Genomic DNA, 14,803 nt, shown 5'->3' with positions numbered 1-14,803 from the left:
AATAAGTTAACATAAAGGACGCTCGGGTGTGTGTGGAAGGGTGGGGCGCTCGGCCCTCTCCTGGCTCCACACCCCCGAGGACGCCGGGAGGGGGATGGCCGGGCCTGGGGAGAGGGGCTCAGGGACAAACCAAACAAGAACAGCATCCAAAGTGGGACATTCGAACATGCAGGTGCTGCCCCCCCCCGATTCCTCCGCCGGGCGGCCTGGGCTCTGCCCGCCGCACCCCTGTGCGGCCTACAACGCCGCTCTCCGCCCAGTGGGGAGAGCGGGGCCTCTTTCGGGCCAGGCATCCATTTCTTGGAGCCTTCAGCTGGATTTGCAGTCGCTGACCAAGTCCAGGGAACGCAGAGAAGGGTCTGCGTGCGCAAAATCAGAACCTGGCGTTCCCGGTTCCCTCCAGGCCTCGGCTCAGTGCCTGTCTCCTTGAAGCAGGATCCCCACCTGGGTACCACGCCCAGCAGCAGAGGCCTCGGGATAGGCCAGGGACCACCTGATGGTATCAGCCCAGCAGCTCCAGGCCTGCTCAGCTCTCCGCAGCTGGACAATCCATCAACACCCTTCATCACGGTCACTCCCCCGTTCGTAAAAATAAAGGCTTGTCCGTTGCATGGAAGTCCATTCTCAGAGGGGAGGCAGGGCTGCGTGGGGAGTGGAAGGACTGTGGCCCAGCCTGGCCCGAGAGCATGCCACAGAGGTGCCGCCTCTCTAACATACTTGTGTAATATTAATTTTTAGCGCGATAATGCCCAGAGGCGGTGGTCACAGGTTGAGCTGGCCCCCCACCGGGGCTCCTGATGCTGCAATGAAGCCTCACACTCAAGGGTCAGAGGTGAGGAGATGCTGGGAGCCCGCAGGCCCCGAGAGCAAACAGAGACTGGGGCGCTGCACGGGATTCAGGGGCCAGGAAGGCAGTCCTCCACTGGGACAGTTCTGTACCCCTCACTAGGTGTGTGCATCACAGAGCACATTGGAGAGGGGGGGGCTCCCCAGCCTGGCACCCCACAGTACCCAGAGAGCTAGGAAACGGGGGAGGGGGGTGTCCACAAGCCACAGGGGCCAGGAGGGCCAGGCTGTTCTCCACAGATGTCCTCAGAATCAGAGGGCGAGCATTTGGGGACCTGCCGTGGCCCCGTCTGCCTCTGGGTCCCCCCACTTTTCTTGCATAGGGAGACACACTGTCGGGCAGACAAATGAGGCCTCGGGTCCAGGGGGCCAGTCTCCAAGGAATAAAGCATCACCACGTGACAGGGGTCTTGAGGACAAGTGACATAAAAATCCTCAGGACTTTTGAACAAAAACTGGTGTTAAAAAAAAAAAAAAAAGTCTCAGCTCCAGGTCATCGACCCGCGATGGGGACACGGGAGCTACAGAAGGCACAGGAGGTAGGGGTCTCAGCCCCGCCAGGAACAGCACGTGGAGCACAGGGCACACCTGGCCGTAGCTACACCTGGCTGATGATCTCTCCGTTCTCAGGTACGAAGACTTGCACAGGGGCCCCCTCGGGCGATCTGCGGAGCACACACACCGTGGGCACCTGCCAGGGTCAGAAACAAAGGTGAGGCGGGTGAGCAGATGGGGCAGAAGTGTCCACGCAGCACCCTCAGGTGCCCCTCTTGTCCTTACAGATCCTACCGGCAGTGGCCCCAGTCAGTAGGATCAATAAGGACCCAGCCCCTGCCTGCCCAGGGAGCCATCTGTCCCCCAGGGATTGCCCTCGGCCCTCTTTCCGCTCCAACAATCTTTGGGGTGTGACCGGCACCCTGACCTCCTACCCGCCCTTTCCTGGGCTCACTTCTCACCACCCTCCCTGTCTGACAGGTTGGGATGGGATGAGCCTGGGCCAAGGACAGGCCCAAGCTCGCAGGAAGGGAAAGGGGGAGGGTGCGGCTGGGACTGGGGCCAGGTGCTGCCAGGCCCAGAAGCCGGCTGCAGCCAGAGAAGTGGTGGAGGCAGGAGGGACGTCCAGCTGGGCCTGCGGGCATCTAGGGTCTCAAAGCGGCCACCTGCTGGTCACTTCTGGAGTTCGCCCCCTGCAGAGCTTTCGGTAGGAGGGGCGGGGGAGACAGAGAACGCACCCATGGGTGCTAGCTCCACTTCCAGAATGAAAAAAAACCGGGCCATAGAATCCAGGTGGCCACCCCTACACCACAGGTCAGGGTGCTCACCCTACCAGCCGCCCACCTGGTCTAACATCAGCTGTCCGGTACTTTCTACGCATCCCTCTAATCGCCTCACACACATGAACTCACGGAAAGTCCTTGAGGGTCTGTGATACAAGTTCTCCCATTTTAGAGGGAGTGAGAGGCTCGGCGGAGTTGACCCACCTGCCCATCGCATCACCCGTAAGTGGCAGGGCTGGGATTTGAACCCAGACACTCTACCTTAGGGTCCTTGCACTCAACCACTTGTCAGCTTGGCGGCGTGCAGGAGCGTCAGGGAGGCCACCCACCGACAGGCAGCCATAGGCTCTGGCCTCTGCAAACACTTTTCCCCACCCCCCTCTGTCCTGCCCCCTCACGTCAGGAAATTTGAGGGGTTAATGTGGGCAGGACCTGTGACGAGGTGTCAGCTCTAGGAGAGGACCATCTCCTCCAGCGTATGTGGGCCTGTGCTCTCGAGCTGGACACACGGGCAAGGTTAGGAGGTGCCCCTGGGGAGTCCGGGGCGCCTTCCTGAGCCAAGAGGGGGTCTGTTCCTACCAGCTGGGGATCACCCGGCCACCAGGCTGCTGGTATATGTCACTCTACTCTCAGACCTGCAGGTCTGGCAGCCAGTGTCTAGCTGGGAGGCCCAGGGACCCTCACCCGTGTCTGACCCTCACCTGGGCTCGGGGCCCCAGGGTGTGCCCGGGTGGCAGGCTGCGCACGCGGAAGGCCCCCTGGCGGTCCAGCGAGTGGGGGCGTGCGCTCCGCAGGCGGACACGCTCGTGCCAGGACTGCAGCTCCTGGGTCACGGCCGCCCTGCAGAGCGCGCGGGCCGCGGAGCTGTCCTTGAGGGAAGGCGCGCGCGCCAGGCGGCCTCGGGGGCGCAGGTGCTGCTGGAGCTGCTGGAGCTGCTGGAGACGAAGGGCCAGCTCCTCCTCCTCGCGGGCCGCCAGGTCCAGCTCGCCGCCCGGCGGCAGGCGGCCCTCAGTCACCAGCACGTACCGCCCGCCCGGGAAGGACCCAGGGGGCAGCAGGAGCGACGGGCGGGGGGCGGCTGGGCCCCAGGCCCCGCGGTGGCCGGGCGCCCGGGTTGGCGAGAGCGGCCGCAGAGCGCAGATGTCGGGGCTGCTGCTGCCTAGAGAGGTGGCGTGGGACACACTGGAGCCGTCGGAGCCACTGTCCTCGGAGCAGGAGGGGGGGGCATGGGGCGGCCGCGGGGGTCCACTCGGGGGCCAGCAGGAGCTGGGCACAGTCACCGTGTAGTGTGTGGGGCGTCGGCGGGGACCTGCCCGGAAGGAGTCCATCCTGGGGGAAGAGGAACACAGACATCCTGAGTCTGGGGGGTGGGGACAGAGGCCAGGCAGGGACTGATCACGAAATAGTCAAAGGCGATTGTGGGCCCACCGACACCCACGTTCTGTGGCCACACGACCACGGTGGGGGAGGAAACTTGTGCAGACGACAAAACTGGAGTCTTTGGGAGCAAAAGGCCTCGCAGAAGAGTCGCCTCTGGCTTCCCTGGCTTGGCCCAGCCTCTATTGAGAGGGGCCCCAAGAAGGTACTGGCCACATGCCACCCACAGGTGCCCGGCTGTATCTAGGAGCCCCCACCCTGCGTCTCTGGGATGGCCCCTCCTTTACCTCAGAGACTGAGACTGGCCCCTCCTGCCCTGCATGTCGGGGGTAGTGGGGGCGCTGGTCCGTCCCTGCCACGGGCCAGGGACGCTGCAGGTGGGGACCACATGGTAGGAGGCAGGCTCCAGCAGCCAGGGGCTGGAGGGGCTGGGCCCGTCCTGCGGCGTAGTGGCCGGGCTGCTGCAAAAGGATTGAAGGTGGGTCAGGGCCATTCGGGGTTCACGTTGTGCCAAGAAATGGGGCCCCGAATCCCACCCGCACACAGCCGGGGACAAGGGCAATCCCCTAGCAGACCACTGCTCCCAGCCCCGCCTCCTCCTTCCCCGCCCTGACCTAGACTCGCTACTGGGGTCAGAAGTCTTCCCGGGCTTCTCGTAGGGCTGGTCCAGGCTGGTCTCCTTCCAGGGGCCGTTCTGGATGGGGGCCCGGTCCAGGACCCCTGTCTCGGGTGCTGCGGGCTGCAGCCCCTCCAGGCTCGGGGGCGAGGACCCTGGGCCAGGCTTGGGCACCTGGGCTTCCTCTGCGGGAGGAAAGAACCCTGTGAAGACAGCGACTGGGGAGCCAGCCCAACAGGACCGGCTGTCGCCAGCCCCGCCCGCCCTCCCACTGCTGCTTGTCCGGCCGTGCCTGGCCATGGCCCTAGGCCCAGACATTCAAAAGTGACTTCTTGGGGTGCAGGGAGTCAATGGGGGAAAAAGGGGGGCATCTGTAATACTTTCAACAATAAAGATACATTAAAAAAATAAAGTGCCAATTTATAGCCTCATCTTGTTTCACACACACACACTATACATGGATTAAAGAGTTATGAGACCATTAAAATATTTAAAAATTAAAAATAAGTGACTTCTACCCAGCCGGCGTGGCTCAGCAGTTGAGCATTGACCTATGAACCAGGAGGTCACAGTTCAATTCCAGGTCAGGGCACATGCCCGGGGTTGTGGGCTCGATCGCCAGTGGGGGGGTTGCAGGTGGCAGCGGATCAATGACTCATCACTGATGTTTCTCTCTCCCTCTCCCTTCCTCTCTCTGAAATCAATAAAAACGTTTTTAAAAAAGGTTTTAAAAAAATTACTTTTTTCCTTTGAGGCTTAACCCCTCCCTCACAGCCCTATTCTCAACCTGCCTCCTTCAAGAAGCCTCCCTAGATTGACTCTCCTTGGCTCACATCGCTCCACGTCTAACCTTTGCTCCCAGTGCCGCGTGTGCAGGGAACCGTCTACCTGTTTTTCTTGCTCCCGCCGTGCCCACGTGCGCTGTTTCCTTATTGGCTTTGGCACTCCCCTGGGCAGGGCTGCACACCTTCTTGGTCACCTTGAACCCCCAGCATCCTTGGGGTTTGTAACCAGGGTTCTCAATCTAGGACTTATGTTTCCTGTAACCCTCTTCTCACTAAGAGCAGCGACTGTGGCCAGAGGGCTCTTTGGCTCTGGCAGGTGCATATCAAAAGGAAGGTGCAGGACAGAGGTGGGGAGGCCTGGGGCTCCGCAGACACCCACCCTTCCCTTTCCTGTCAACATGATTGAGCATCTGGATCTGAAAGGGGCCAGCACGTCCCCACGTTCCCTGAAGTCCTCACCAATAGACTCTGCCGGAGCCCCAAGGGGCTTGGCCCTAACAGTCGCCCTACACGGCCCCTCTCACCTTCCTCCAGGAGCAGCCCATCGGACAGGGAGCTGTCATCGGAGGCACTGAGATCTGGGAGAGCAAAGGGGGGAAAGAGAGGTGAGGAACCCAACACACGTACATCGGGAGCAGCCCAGGCCCGGCCCGGCCCGGCCCGGCCCGCCCCCCCCCCCCCCCCCCCCCCCCCCCAGGGAACCTTATCAGGAAATGCCAGCTGTGTGCTCAACATTGTACTGGGCGTGAATTTATCCCTTGGAAATAGAAAAAAAAAAAAGCCAGATTTTCATCCTGGTTCTACTGTTAGTTCTGCAACCATGAATAAGTCGTTTCAACGCTGCAGGCCTCAGTTTCTCTGTCAGAAAAAGCCAGGGCTTTCTGCGGTTGGTTTCCTGGCAAGGGGGGAGGGCCGGAAAGGCCCACATTCCCCTCGGCAGGCCTTTGCTCTGGTTTCAACGGAGGAGACACCCTCTTACTGAATCCTGGTCCCCAGCCTCCGCTCTTTTACAAAAATCCAGAGAATAAAGGTTCCTATTTTTTGCAAATGTCAGGCTGAAGAAACTCTGGGACTGCACACTAACACGGCAGCCACAAGCCATGTGTTGCTATTTTAATTCAAGTGAAATCAAATAAGCTCAGTTCCTTGGTGACACGTGGCACCTCTCACGTGCCCGAGCCCCACGTGGCCTGTGGCCACCACGTTGGACGGTGCAGATAGAGACCACGTCCAGAGGCCGCGCTATTGGTACCAGGTGTGCGCTGCGGCCGCTCGAGCCTGGGTCACCGCAGTCAATTAGTTCCCCGCCTCCTGCAGAGCACTAATTACTCTCACCTGTCTCCCTGCTTAATCACGGCCCCAGGTGGGTGTTATAAAGCCTCCAAGGGCACGGGGTGGCTATTTTCTTTTTTGGTTTATCTGTTTCCTCATTCAAAACACCTTTCAAGTTCCTAATTCCTAGCCCCTCTCTACCCCCTCCTCCCAGGAGAGCAGGCACCCTGGGTGCCCCTGACCCGGAGGGGAGGTGTGTGCTGCGGGCCCTTCTCGCCTGGGTCACCGAGGTCAATCAGTCTCTCCGCCCATTTCTCCTCTGTAGCCCGAGAAGGTTCTAGAACCTCTTGCCTCCCCCACAGCGTTAGCCAGAGCCCCGGGCATGTCCGGCCTGCTTCCCACTCCCAACCAGCAGCAGCATCGGTGTCCATGGTGGCAGCTGAGGGACACCCCCAAACCCTCCACCACCCCAGCAACCATGGACCTGTGGGAGGGAGGCTGCTGAGGACCCAGGAGGGGCCGAGCCAAACCGGGACAGGCCTTCTCCCTCCCCGGGGCTCCTGCCTGCTCAGAGCAGGGCACCCTTAGGGACTGTCATGCTGGACTCTGTAGTGCCTGTGGGAGGCCATCAAGTCCTGGGGTTCCTGGTGGGAGTGGAGGGAGCCCTGGAGTCAGCAGTGTCCTTGTGCCGGCCAGAGCCCTTCGAAACAGAGAGGTCTGACCACCTGAGCCTGGGCCACTGCCCATCTCCTGTGTCTACTGGGTCAGCCTCCTCCCACGGCCTCTGCTCCTGGCTGCTGGAGGTGACCTAGGAGGTGTCCGGTCACACCCTTCCTACCCTAAACCAGAGATGCCATGGGGGTGCGGGGACTCCTGAGACCTGCACTGTGATTGTCACCCCCCAGGCACGGGCCACCATACAGGGGACCAGGAAGAGCTTTCAGGTTCCACACAAGGTCCCAGCCTGGAGAGCCTCGCCAAAGAGCCAGTCCTCAAGCAGGGGGCCAGGGGTAGGAGCCTGAGGGGTAGGAGCAGCTGACAGTCTCTCACCCCTACCAGGCCTAGAATCCAATTCTGCCCCAGGGCCACCGCCAACCCCTCCTCCAGTCCCCTCACCTAAGGGAGGTCTGGAACCCATGAGAGGCCAGGGGGAGGGGCCACCAAGGGCATGACGCCCTTGTCAGGGAGGTCTGTGAATTGAACCCGACAAGCTGGGTTTGGGTTGGGGGTGGGGAGGGGCAGTCACACCCGAGGTCCCACACCCACATATTGGAAGGTAACCCAGGTGGCCTCATCAATACAACTGATGGCTGCTCCTGGGCCCAGGCAACTCCCCAGGTGCCCCACAATCACTGGCCCCTAGGCCATGGGGCTCGGGGACACGCTGGACAAGGGGAAGGGATGCACTGTTGGCCAGATGGTTCTAGAAAAGGGGTTGGGGTCGGGGCACTGGCCGGGCTGATTTCAATCTGAACAGCCCCAAAACCATGCAGTGGGCGGCTCTGCAGAGCAATGCAGGCCCTGGGCGGCCTCTCTCAGGCCGGGGGCATCTGCCTCGGCTCACAGGACCTGACCAGATAAGGCGTCTCCCTGAGGGCCCAGAGGGCATGCAGGTGACCCGACACCTGCAGGTGAGGAACCCTCGGAATGAGCTCGAGGCCAGCCCAGGGGCCGCCTTCTGTCCAAGTTTTCAGGGTGGGGGCAGTGGGTTTAGAAACGTATACAGAGGGAGGGGAATGCTCTCTAAGGAGCTGATGACAGGGTCCCCCTGAGGCTTGTGGGTGGCAGAGGGTCATCTTGGGGTGCACGCAGGCCCAGCTCAGCGAAGACCAGCGCAGTGGTGACCGCCCCGCGTCCCGCCGGAGCTCAAAGAGACCAAGGACCGGGACACAGACGTACCTCGGCCCAGGGGCAGGGCGGCGGTGGGGAGGGAGCTTCGGTGGCGCCGCTGCTCGCCCAGGCAGCGCTCCAGCGCCCGCAGCTTCTCCTCCTCCCGCAGCATGGCGTGCTTCCGCTGCCGCCGGGCCTGGCGGCTCAGCTTCTCCTCGCGGCTCAGGCGCCTCGAGGCCTCTGCGATCTGCAGCTGCAGGGCCAGCTCCTGCTCCAGGCTGCTCAGGGGGTCCTGCAGGGGTGGGTGGGTGGGGGTGAGCTTGGAGGCAGGAGGCCGGGGCAGGGGGGGGGACACAGAGAACAGCCCCAACCGGTGCTCTGGGTGCTGGCCCTGGGCCACTGTGCGGGGCAGAGAGCCGGGAGGTGTCCAGGAGCTAGTCTGTTGTCCCCGGGCCCGGGACCCACCCACCAACCTGCCGAGCCAGACAGGTGGAAACCAAAGTGGGACACTTTCCCTCCTGACCCCGAAGGGTTGGGCAGGTGAGCCCAGGGGAAAATGTCACTGCTCACACCTAAGGGAAGGGCTCCTAGGAGGACTGGGCCACTTCACTGCTCACACCTAAGGGAAGGGCTCCTAGGAGGACTGGGCCACTCCCCCAACCTTTTTAGGGGGAGGAGGACCGTCCCTAGGGCCGGAGCAACCTGTCTGAACAGGCCGCTGCCTCTCTGGGCTGGTGGTTAAGCTCTTAACTGATCTGCCCACCGGGGACCGAGCCCAAGTTCTCCCCGGAGCTCCCAGCTGCCTTGCCTCCTGGGGTGACACACCTTCCCCATGGCCACCAGGGCCACACCTCATGGGCGCCCCTCGTCCACGGGGAGCCCAGCGCCCTTATGGGAGTGACGGGTGGAGGCCGCCGAGCGCAGGGGAGGGACACGGCCCGCTTCCTCCTCCAGGTGTGCGGTCCAGGCTCAGGGACCCACCTCTGGGGACCGAGGGGCGGCCACCCCAACTTCCTCACCTCTCCGTGCAAGGCCTGCTCATCCAGCTTATACGCTGCTCCGACCCTGCGGCGCACCTTGGGGGCCTTCTCCCCTGGTTTGAGGGGGTACTCGGCTGGCAGGACGCCCGTCAGCTCCTGCAGGGAAAGCGAGGTCAATCCAGGCCCCTCTCCACTTGCTCAGCCTGGGGCCGACCACGAGGAGCCTGTCCCTGGCCGGCACTGCCCACCCACCACCCCAGCCCGTCTCCATGGTGGTCTCACTGGCATCCTCTGCCCTCCCCCTTCGAGCTTCCTCTCTTGCCTCCTCCAGAGCTGGCGGCACACCTCGGTCTGCCCAGTCCCTCCGCAGCCCTAGGCCCCCATCTGACCGTCAAAACTCCCCCTTCCCTCAGCCCCAATATCCCAAAATGTGGCTCCAGGGGTCCTCGGATGAACCCCAAGTGCGGGTGTGCCGAGGGGCCCGTGGTTCTCACCGCCTCCCGCAGGCAGAGCCTCCGCAGTTCCTCCAGGCAGGCCTCCAGGCGCTCCTCCAGGGCCCGCTGCTGCTTGCGCACAGCGTAGGTCAGCTCCTTCATCTCCTTCAGCGGGGACACCGGGCTGTCGGGTCCTGGGGGCGGAGGGCGGGCGCACGCTCAGGGAAGCCTCCGGCAGATCAGATCGTCTTGACCACTCTCAGGGAAGCGTGTCCATGCACACGTACACACATGCACACACACATGCACGCCTCTTCTCTCTCGGCCTCTCTCATCCTAGGCCCACAAGCAGGACCTTTTCACCAGCCGGGGGCGATTTTTCAACCGAGTGACCATTAGCACAGAAGTTGCAGACACCAGCTCCAGATAGGATCAGACTCCAGACCAAGCCCCTCCAGCAAGAAAATGGTCCTGCTCTCCCAGCACCCACCCCCACCCCCAGTCCCTGAGCATCTCTGCCTGGCCAGCCCGGGGCTGGGGACTCAGACTCCCTGAGCCACTCACCAGACTGCAGGATGACACCGCTGTCTGTGTCACTGGCCTCATCCTTACTCTCCATGGTGGATTCCTGGGAGGGGGCGCACAGTGGGGAGGCGGGGCACCCTTCCCAGCCTGGGCCGGGGCGCGTAGGCGGCCTGGAGTTTCCCCAGCTTCTAAGAGGCAGTAACAGAACAAGCTCCGTGTAAACCCCTTTGGTCCCAAACAGAGCTTAAGAATCAGACTTGAGGGCGGGGTCCTGGCGGCGAGGAGAGTGCTCCTGGGACAGGTGGGGGGTTCTCAGCGCAGGGGTGCAGAGCGGAGGCTCTGTGGGTCCCACCGGCACACCCAGCCCCCTGCTGCCTCCTTCCCCTAGAGTCCTCTCGGCCCGAAGGGGTGGACAGCTGCGGCGGCCATGGGAACCCCTGACCCTGGGGAGCGGGTCAGTAAGGGAAAGAACAAAAAGAAAAGAACAGGCCAGGACGGAGCGGGGACAAGGTCTGCCTGGGGTACGGCTGTCCCGACAGGGCTAATTGTTCTCTGCCAGAGAACCCTCGAGGCACGAGGCCCATCCTGCCGCCCCAGTGGGCGAGGACACTCCAAGAAGTGGCTCGGCCAAGGCCCGGGCCCCCACGGGCCCAGGCTGCCCTGCTCTCCAACCAGGTTATACACATCAAGGCAGGTGCCAGAGCTGTGCCAAGGCCCCGAACCAACACCCGGGCCACCAACCATGCCCAGGAGCCCTCGAGAGGGAGTCGGCCTGGATCCCCTGTCCCCCACAGCTGGGGGAGCCCCGGGAGCGTGTCAGGGTTGTGTGGAGTGGCGGGGGTGGGGTGTGTGACTGCAGAAGCCACCTGGGGACAGGGAGACGGCCTCGCCTCTACCGCCTGGGGACTCGGGAGCAGGGGTGGCTCAGGAAGCTCAGGTACTGTCCCGGGTGAATGTTGGCCCAGCTGGCACCCGTCAGCGAAGCAACACCCGCCCCCTCTCCTCCCCAAACCCACACCCCTGGTCAGGGCCCAGCTGGCCTCTGCGGCTGGAGTGAAGCAGGGGTGGGGCGGGCGGTCTGGAAGGAGCCCAGCCACCTCCTCACTGAGTCAGCCCCTTGAGCAACAACAAGTCCAGTCCTTCCGAGTTTCTGTCTGGAGCTTATCCTGCCTCCCCAGGGCAGGGACACAGGACACAGGGGACATGGGGGCTGCCCCTCCATCAGCCCCCGGGCAGAAAGCGAGCACCGAGCAAGGCAGAGAGGGGAGCCAGAGGACCAGAGGTGCTGCGAGCTTTCCCAGACCTCCCCCCGCCCCCCACATACACACATATACACACACAGACTTATCACAGTGCACGTGGGAGAGGGGCTACGACCAAAACAGCGACACCCACACTGGGGACCGCAGCTCTCCGGGGCAGCTCGAGGCAAGATTCCAAAAGGAACAAGCTTACCAGGGCCTTTGCAAACCTGCCCAGACACTGACTGTGGGCATGGTCTGAGGGCATTGGAGGGCAGTCGCCTCTGCCCCGAGCATCCCCCCCAACCCCTTGTCCTCCTAGAGAGGAGACCGCAGGACAGAGGAGAGATGAGTAGGCAGGCAGCCCTCCTGCCCGCCCAGCCGCCTCTGACCCTCCCCAAGGCCAGAGCCAGGTGGTCTCTGCAAGCTCGGGGCAGGGAGGGGGAAGGTGCAGGGAGCTATTAATTAGTCACACTTACTCATTAATTATTAACCAGGAAGGAGCTTCCTTGGGAAGCTGTGTGGCCTGGGGCACAGTGGGCAGTTCCAAGGACATGGGGGGCTAAGCAGGAGGCCCGGGCAACCTTGCCCCCCAGGTTGCTGGGTCAAGAGGGAGGCCTCCGGGTGTCCCAGTCTGATGCTGAGCCCACTGGGGGCTCCAAGTTGGGGGGACCCAGATTCGAGTCTGTATTACCCTGGGAGAGTCACCTCACCTCTCGGGGCCTTCTTCCCTCACAGGCTCAATGCAGATAAGAGGGGGGGCTACGGCCCTCCCAGCCCCGTCTGAACCCAGGCCCTTGGACCGGGCCCGGAGACACCTCCGCCCAGGAGGACAGGGGTCTGGAGCCTGCCGAGCTTTGGGCACTGCCTTTAGGTTCAGGCAGTTTGGGGAACGCCCCACCCCTCTCCAACACGGGAATCCCCTTCCCTCCGGACCCTCAGTCCCAGTCCTGGGCCCTAAGCAGTTCACCTGCAACGTCCCCAGAGAAAGGCAGAGAGCAGAGGGGCGTGGAGGGAGGGAGAGACCCAGAGCAACCCCTTAGGTCTCCGGGGTCCTTCCTTCTCGGACGTGCCCGGAAGCCAGGTCCTGGGCCTCCGTCCAGCTTTTCCCTCCTCCTGTGGAAAATGAGGCCTCAGGACACAGGGACAGGCTCCTAACTGGGGCTGAGCAGTGCCCCCATCAACCCTGGGCCATGGACCACAGGAGGAGGGAATGACCGCAGGAGGAGGGGATGGTGCTGTTGGCCACTGCCCGGCCGCTCCCAGGCCCCAAGGACCCGCTCCACCCCGCCCCACCCTCACCTGCTTCAGCGTGTGAGTCCAGAAACAGCCCCAGGTCCCAGGTCAGGGGGCCCAGAGAACTTGCAGGTCACCTGGGGTCTCCCCGGCCACAGGGCGGCCTCCTGCTCCCGTCTTGGACCTGGCTCCCTGGCTCCTGCCGTCCTCACGCTGGTCCCGCCACAGCCTGGCCTCTGGTCCCTCCCAGGCTTCCTTCCCTGTCCCTCCTCCCAGGCTGCCGGGCCAGGGGAACCAGGTTACTTGTCGTGACTTGAGTCAGAGGGAGGAGCAGGTGAGCTAGTCCCTCCCTGAACGAACCTGCCCTGGCTGCTCCAGGGCCTCTGCACTTCCGGGGGGCTGCAGGGGAGAGGGGAGCGGGGGCTCCCCGGGGAGGAACCCCACAGGGAGGCAACAGGGGTCCCGGCTTCATGGCCTGGGGGGGCCCAACCACAACATACCCAGCTGTGAGGGGCCCAAGCGCCCTCCTGCCTTGACCCTGGCTCCTACCTCAGATGGTCACTGCCCTCCTGTACCTCAGTTTCCCTTTCCAGAAATCGAGGTGCACAAGGCCCCCAGAAGCAGGGTGAAGGGCCAATGTCCACAGGGAGCACCAGCAAGAAACTCACACGCGAACAAGGCCAGGTCACCACTCTCCCTACCCCTGAGTTCTGTCTCTCCCAAATCGAGATAAAAAACCTCAGGAAGGCTCTGGGGTCCCAAGAAGGTCAGGCTGTTCCAGCCTTTTTTTTTTTTTTTTAAATCCTTACCCAAGGATGTGTTTTTATGGATTTTAGAGAGGAAGGAAAAGAGAAACATTGATCGGTTGCCTCCCATACAAACCCCAACCAGATATCAAGCCCATAACGCGGGCACATGCCCTGACGGGGAATCAGACCGGCAACCCCTGGAGCGTGGGATGACCCTTCAACTGAGCCACACGGGCCAGGGTTGTTCCCGCTTTTTATCCCAGATGTCTCCCCCCATGAGCAAGGCCATCACCTCCCTGTTTCTTCTTTACATCTGTCCCTCGGGAGGGTCCACAGAGCACCAACCTGAACCCCAGTCCTGTCCCCTACTCCACAGGAGGGCCACTGTGACCCGGGGCCCTAAACCCACTCCCAAAACACGAGAGACCAGAGACCAACATGGAACTTGTTTCCTACAAAAAGTAAGCCTCTCCCTGGCCAGTCTGGCTCAGTGGTTAGACCCTCGGCCTGCAGAATGAAGGGTCCCAGTTCGATTCCAGCCAAGGGCATGTACCTCGGCTGCAGGCTCGATCCCTGGCTCTGGTTGGGAGGCACGTACAGGAGGCAACCAATCGATGTGTGTGCCTCTCACATGGATGTTTCTCTCTCTCTCCCTTCCACCCTCTCTGAAAAGCAATGGAAAAAATAACCTCGGGTGATTAAAAAAAAAAAAGGAAGCCTCCAGGGCTCCCACTGCAGGAAGCCAGGGCTAAAGGCTGGAAAACAGAGAAAGGCTGCTCAGTCAGGCTTCACCCACCACCTGAAACCAAGGGTCCTTAGGACTTTGATTAAATTCAGTTTTAAATCCTTCGTCTAAAAATCCTGTGTCCCTCCACGCCTCAGAGACCAAGCCTTTCCCGGGAGAGTCAGCAACACCCCCTCCCACCCCCACCCCTTCCCCCAGGCAGCAGAAAACAGTACCTGGACCTAACTAGTGGTCCCAGGGTCGGGACCTCTGCAGGCGAAGAGATAACATCGTGACCTGAGTTAGGTTGCACCCAGAGCCTAGTCACTTTCCCAGGAAACCAGGCAGAACATCAGAACGGTGCTGGAGACCCAGAGTGATGAGTCATCAGCCTGACCTCGCCTTCGGGCAAACAGCTCCGATTCGGCTATTTAATCAGTAACCCGCAAGCCGTCGAGGGCGGATCCGGGCCTTCTCGGGAGCGAGCGTCGGCTTTCCCTTCTCCCGGGTGCCGCCATTCAGCAGTACAGCAGCCAGCACTTCACTGCGATTCTCGGTGTCTAGTGTTTGGCTCTGCTGGCGCCGGGTGGACCGACCCTTTCGGTCCTGTAACCCACACCTCCCTGTCCCCCACTCTCTGAGTCTCCACCACGGCCTGGCCTCCCCTCCCTGGGATCCCAGCACCTCAACATCGCTGTGGATTGCTTCCCTCCCCCACCGCATCCCTCCACCCTGTCCCCCAGAGCAGAGAGGAAGGCGAAGTCGGCTCCACCAGGCACCTCCAGTGGAGCAGAGCTGTGTCCCCGACAGGGCTCCCCTGGCCCCCTCCCCTTCGACCTCCCCCACCGCCCCAACACACACACACACACACACACACACACACACACACACACACACACACACAGCTCACC

The 14,803-nt window shown here is 62.3% G+C and overlaps 1 protein-coding gene across 1 annotated transcript; it reads right to left on the bottom strand.

Moving 5' to 3' along the window:
* Positions 1-1,321: 1,321 nt before the first annotated feature.
* Positions 1,322-10,104, bottom strand: INAVA (innate immunity activator). The gene is made up of 9 exons (XM_087828881.1): positions 9,982-10,104; positions 9,478-9,611; positions 9,023-9,139; positions 8,073-8,295; positions 5,426-5,479; positions 4,115-4,301; positions 3,788-3,961; positions 2,825-3,452; positions 1,322-1,537 (listed from the first exon to the last, which is right to left on the bottom strand). Exons 1-9 carry the CDS (start codon positions 10,034-10,036, stop codon positions 1,445-1,447), a joined length of 1,665 nt encoding a protein of 554 aa, XP_087685007.1. The 5' UTR covers positions 10,037-10,104; the 3' UTR covers positions 1,322-1,444.
* Positions 10,105-14,803: the final 4,699 nt, after the last annotated feature.

Source organism: Miniopterus natalensis, chromosome 21 (genome assembly GCF_054644295.1).
Source record: "Miniopterus natalensis isolate mMinNat1 chromosome 21, mMinNat1.hap1, whole genome shotgun sequence".
Taxonomy (NCBI): Eukaryota; Metazoa; Chordata; class Mammalia; order Chiroptera; family Miniopteridae; genus Miniopterus; species Miniopterus natalensis.
Note: the sequence above shows the minus strand (reverse complement) of the source record. Positions and strands in the feature narration are given on the sequence as shown.

Bases quoted from the DNA above. Each gene is read 5' to 3' on its own strand.
- INAVA (XM_087828881.1), bottom strand. From the start codon at position 10,036: ATGGAGAGTAAGGATGAGGCCAGTGACACAGACAGCGGTGTCATCCTG. The intron at 3,962-4,114 runs GTCAGGGCGGGG...ATCCTTTTGCAG, and splicing joins GACCCCAGTAGCGAGTCTAG to CAGCCCGGCCACTACGCCGC. The intron at 3,453-3,787 runs GTAAAGGAGGGG...CTCTTCCCCCAG, and splicing joins GGCCAGTCTCAGTCTCTGAG to GATGGACTCCTTCCGGGCAG.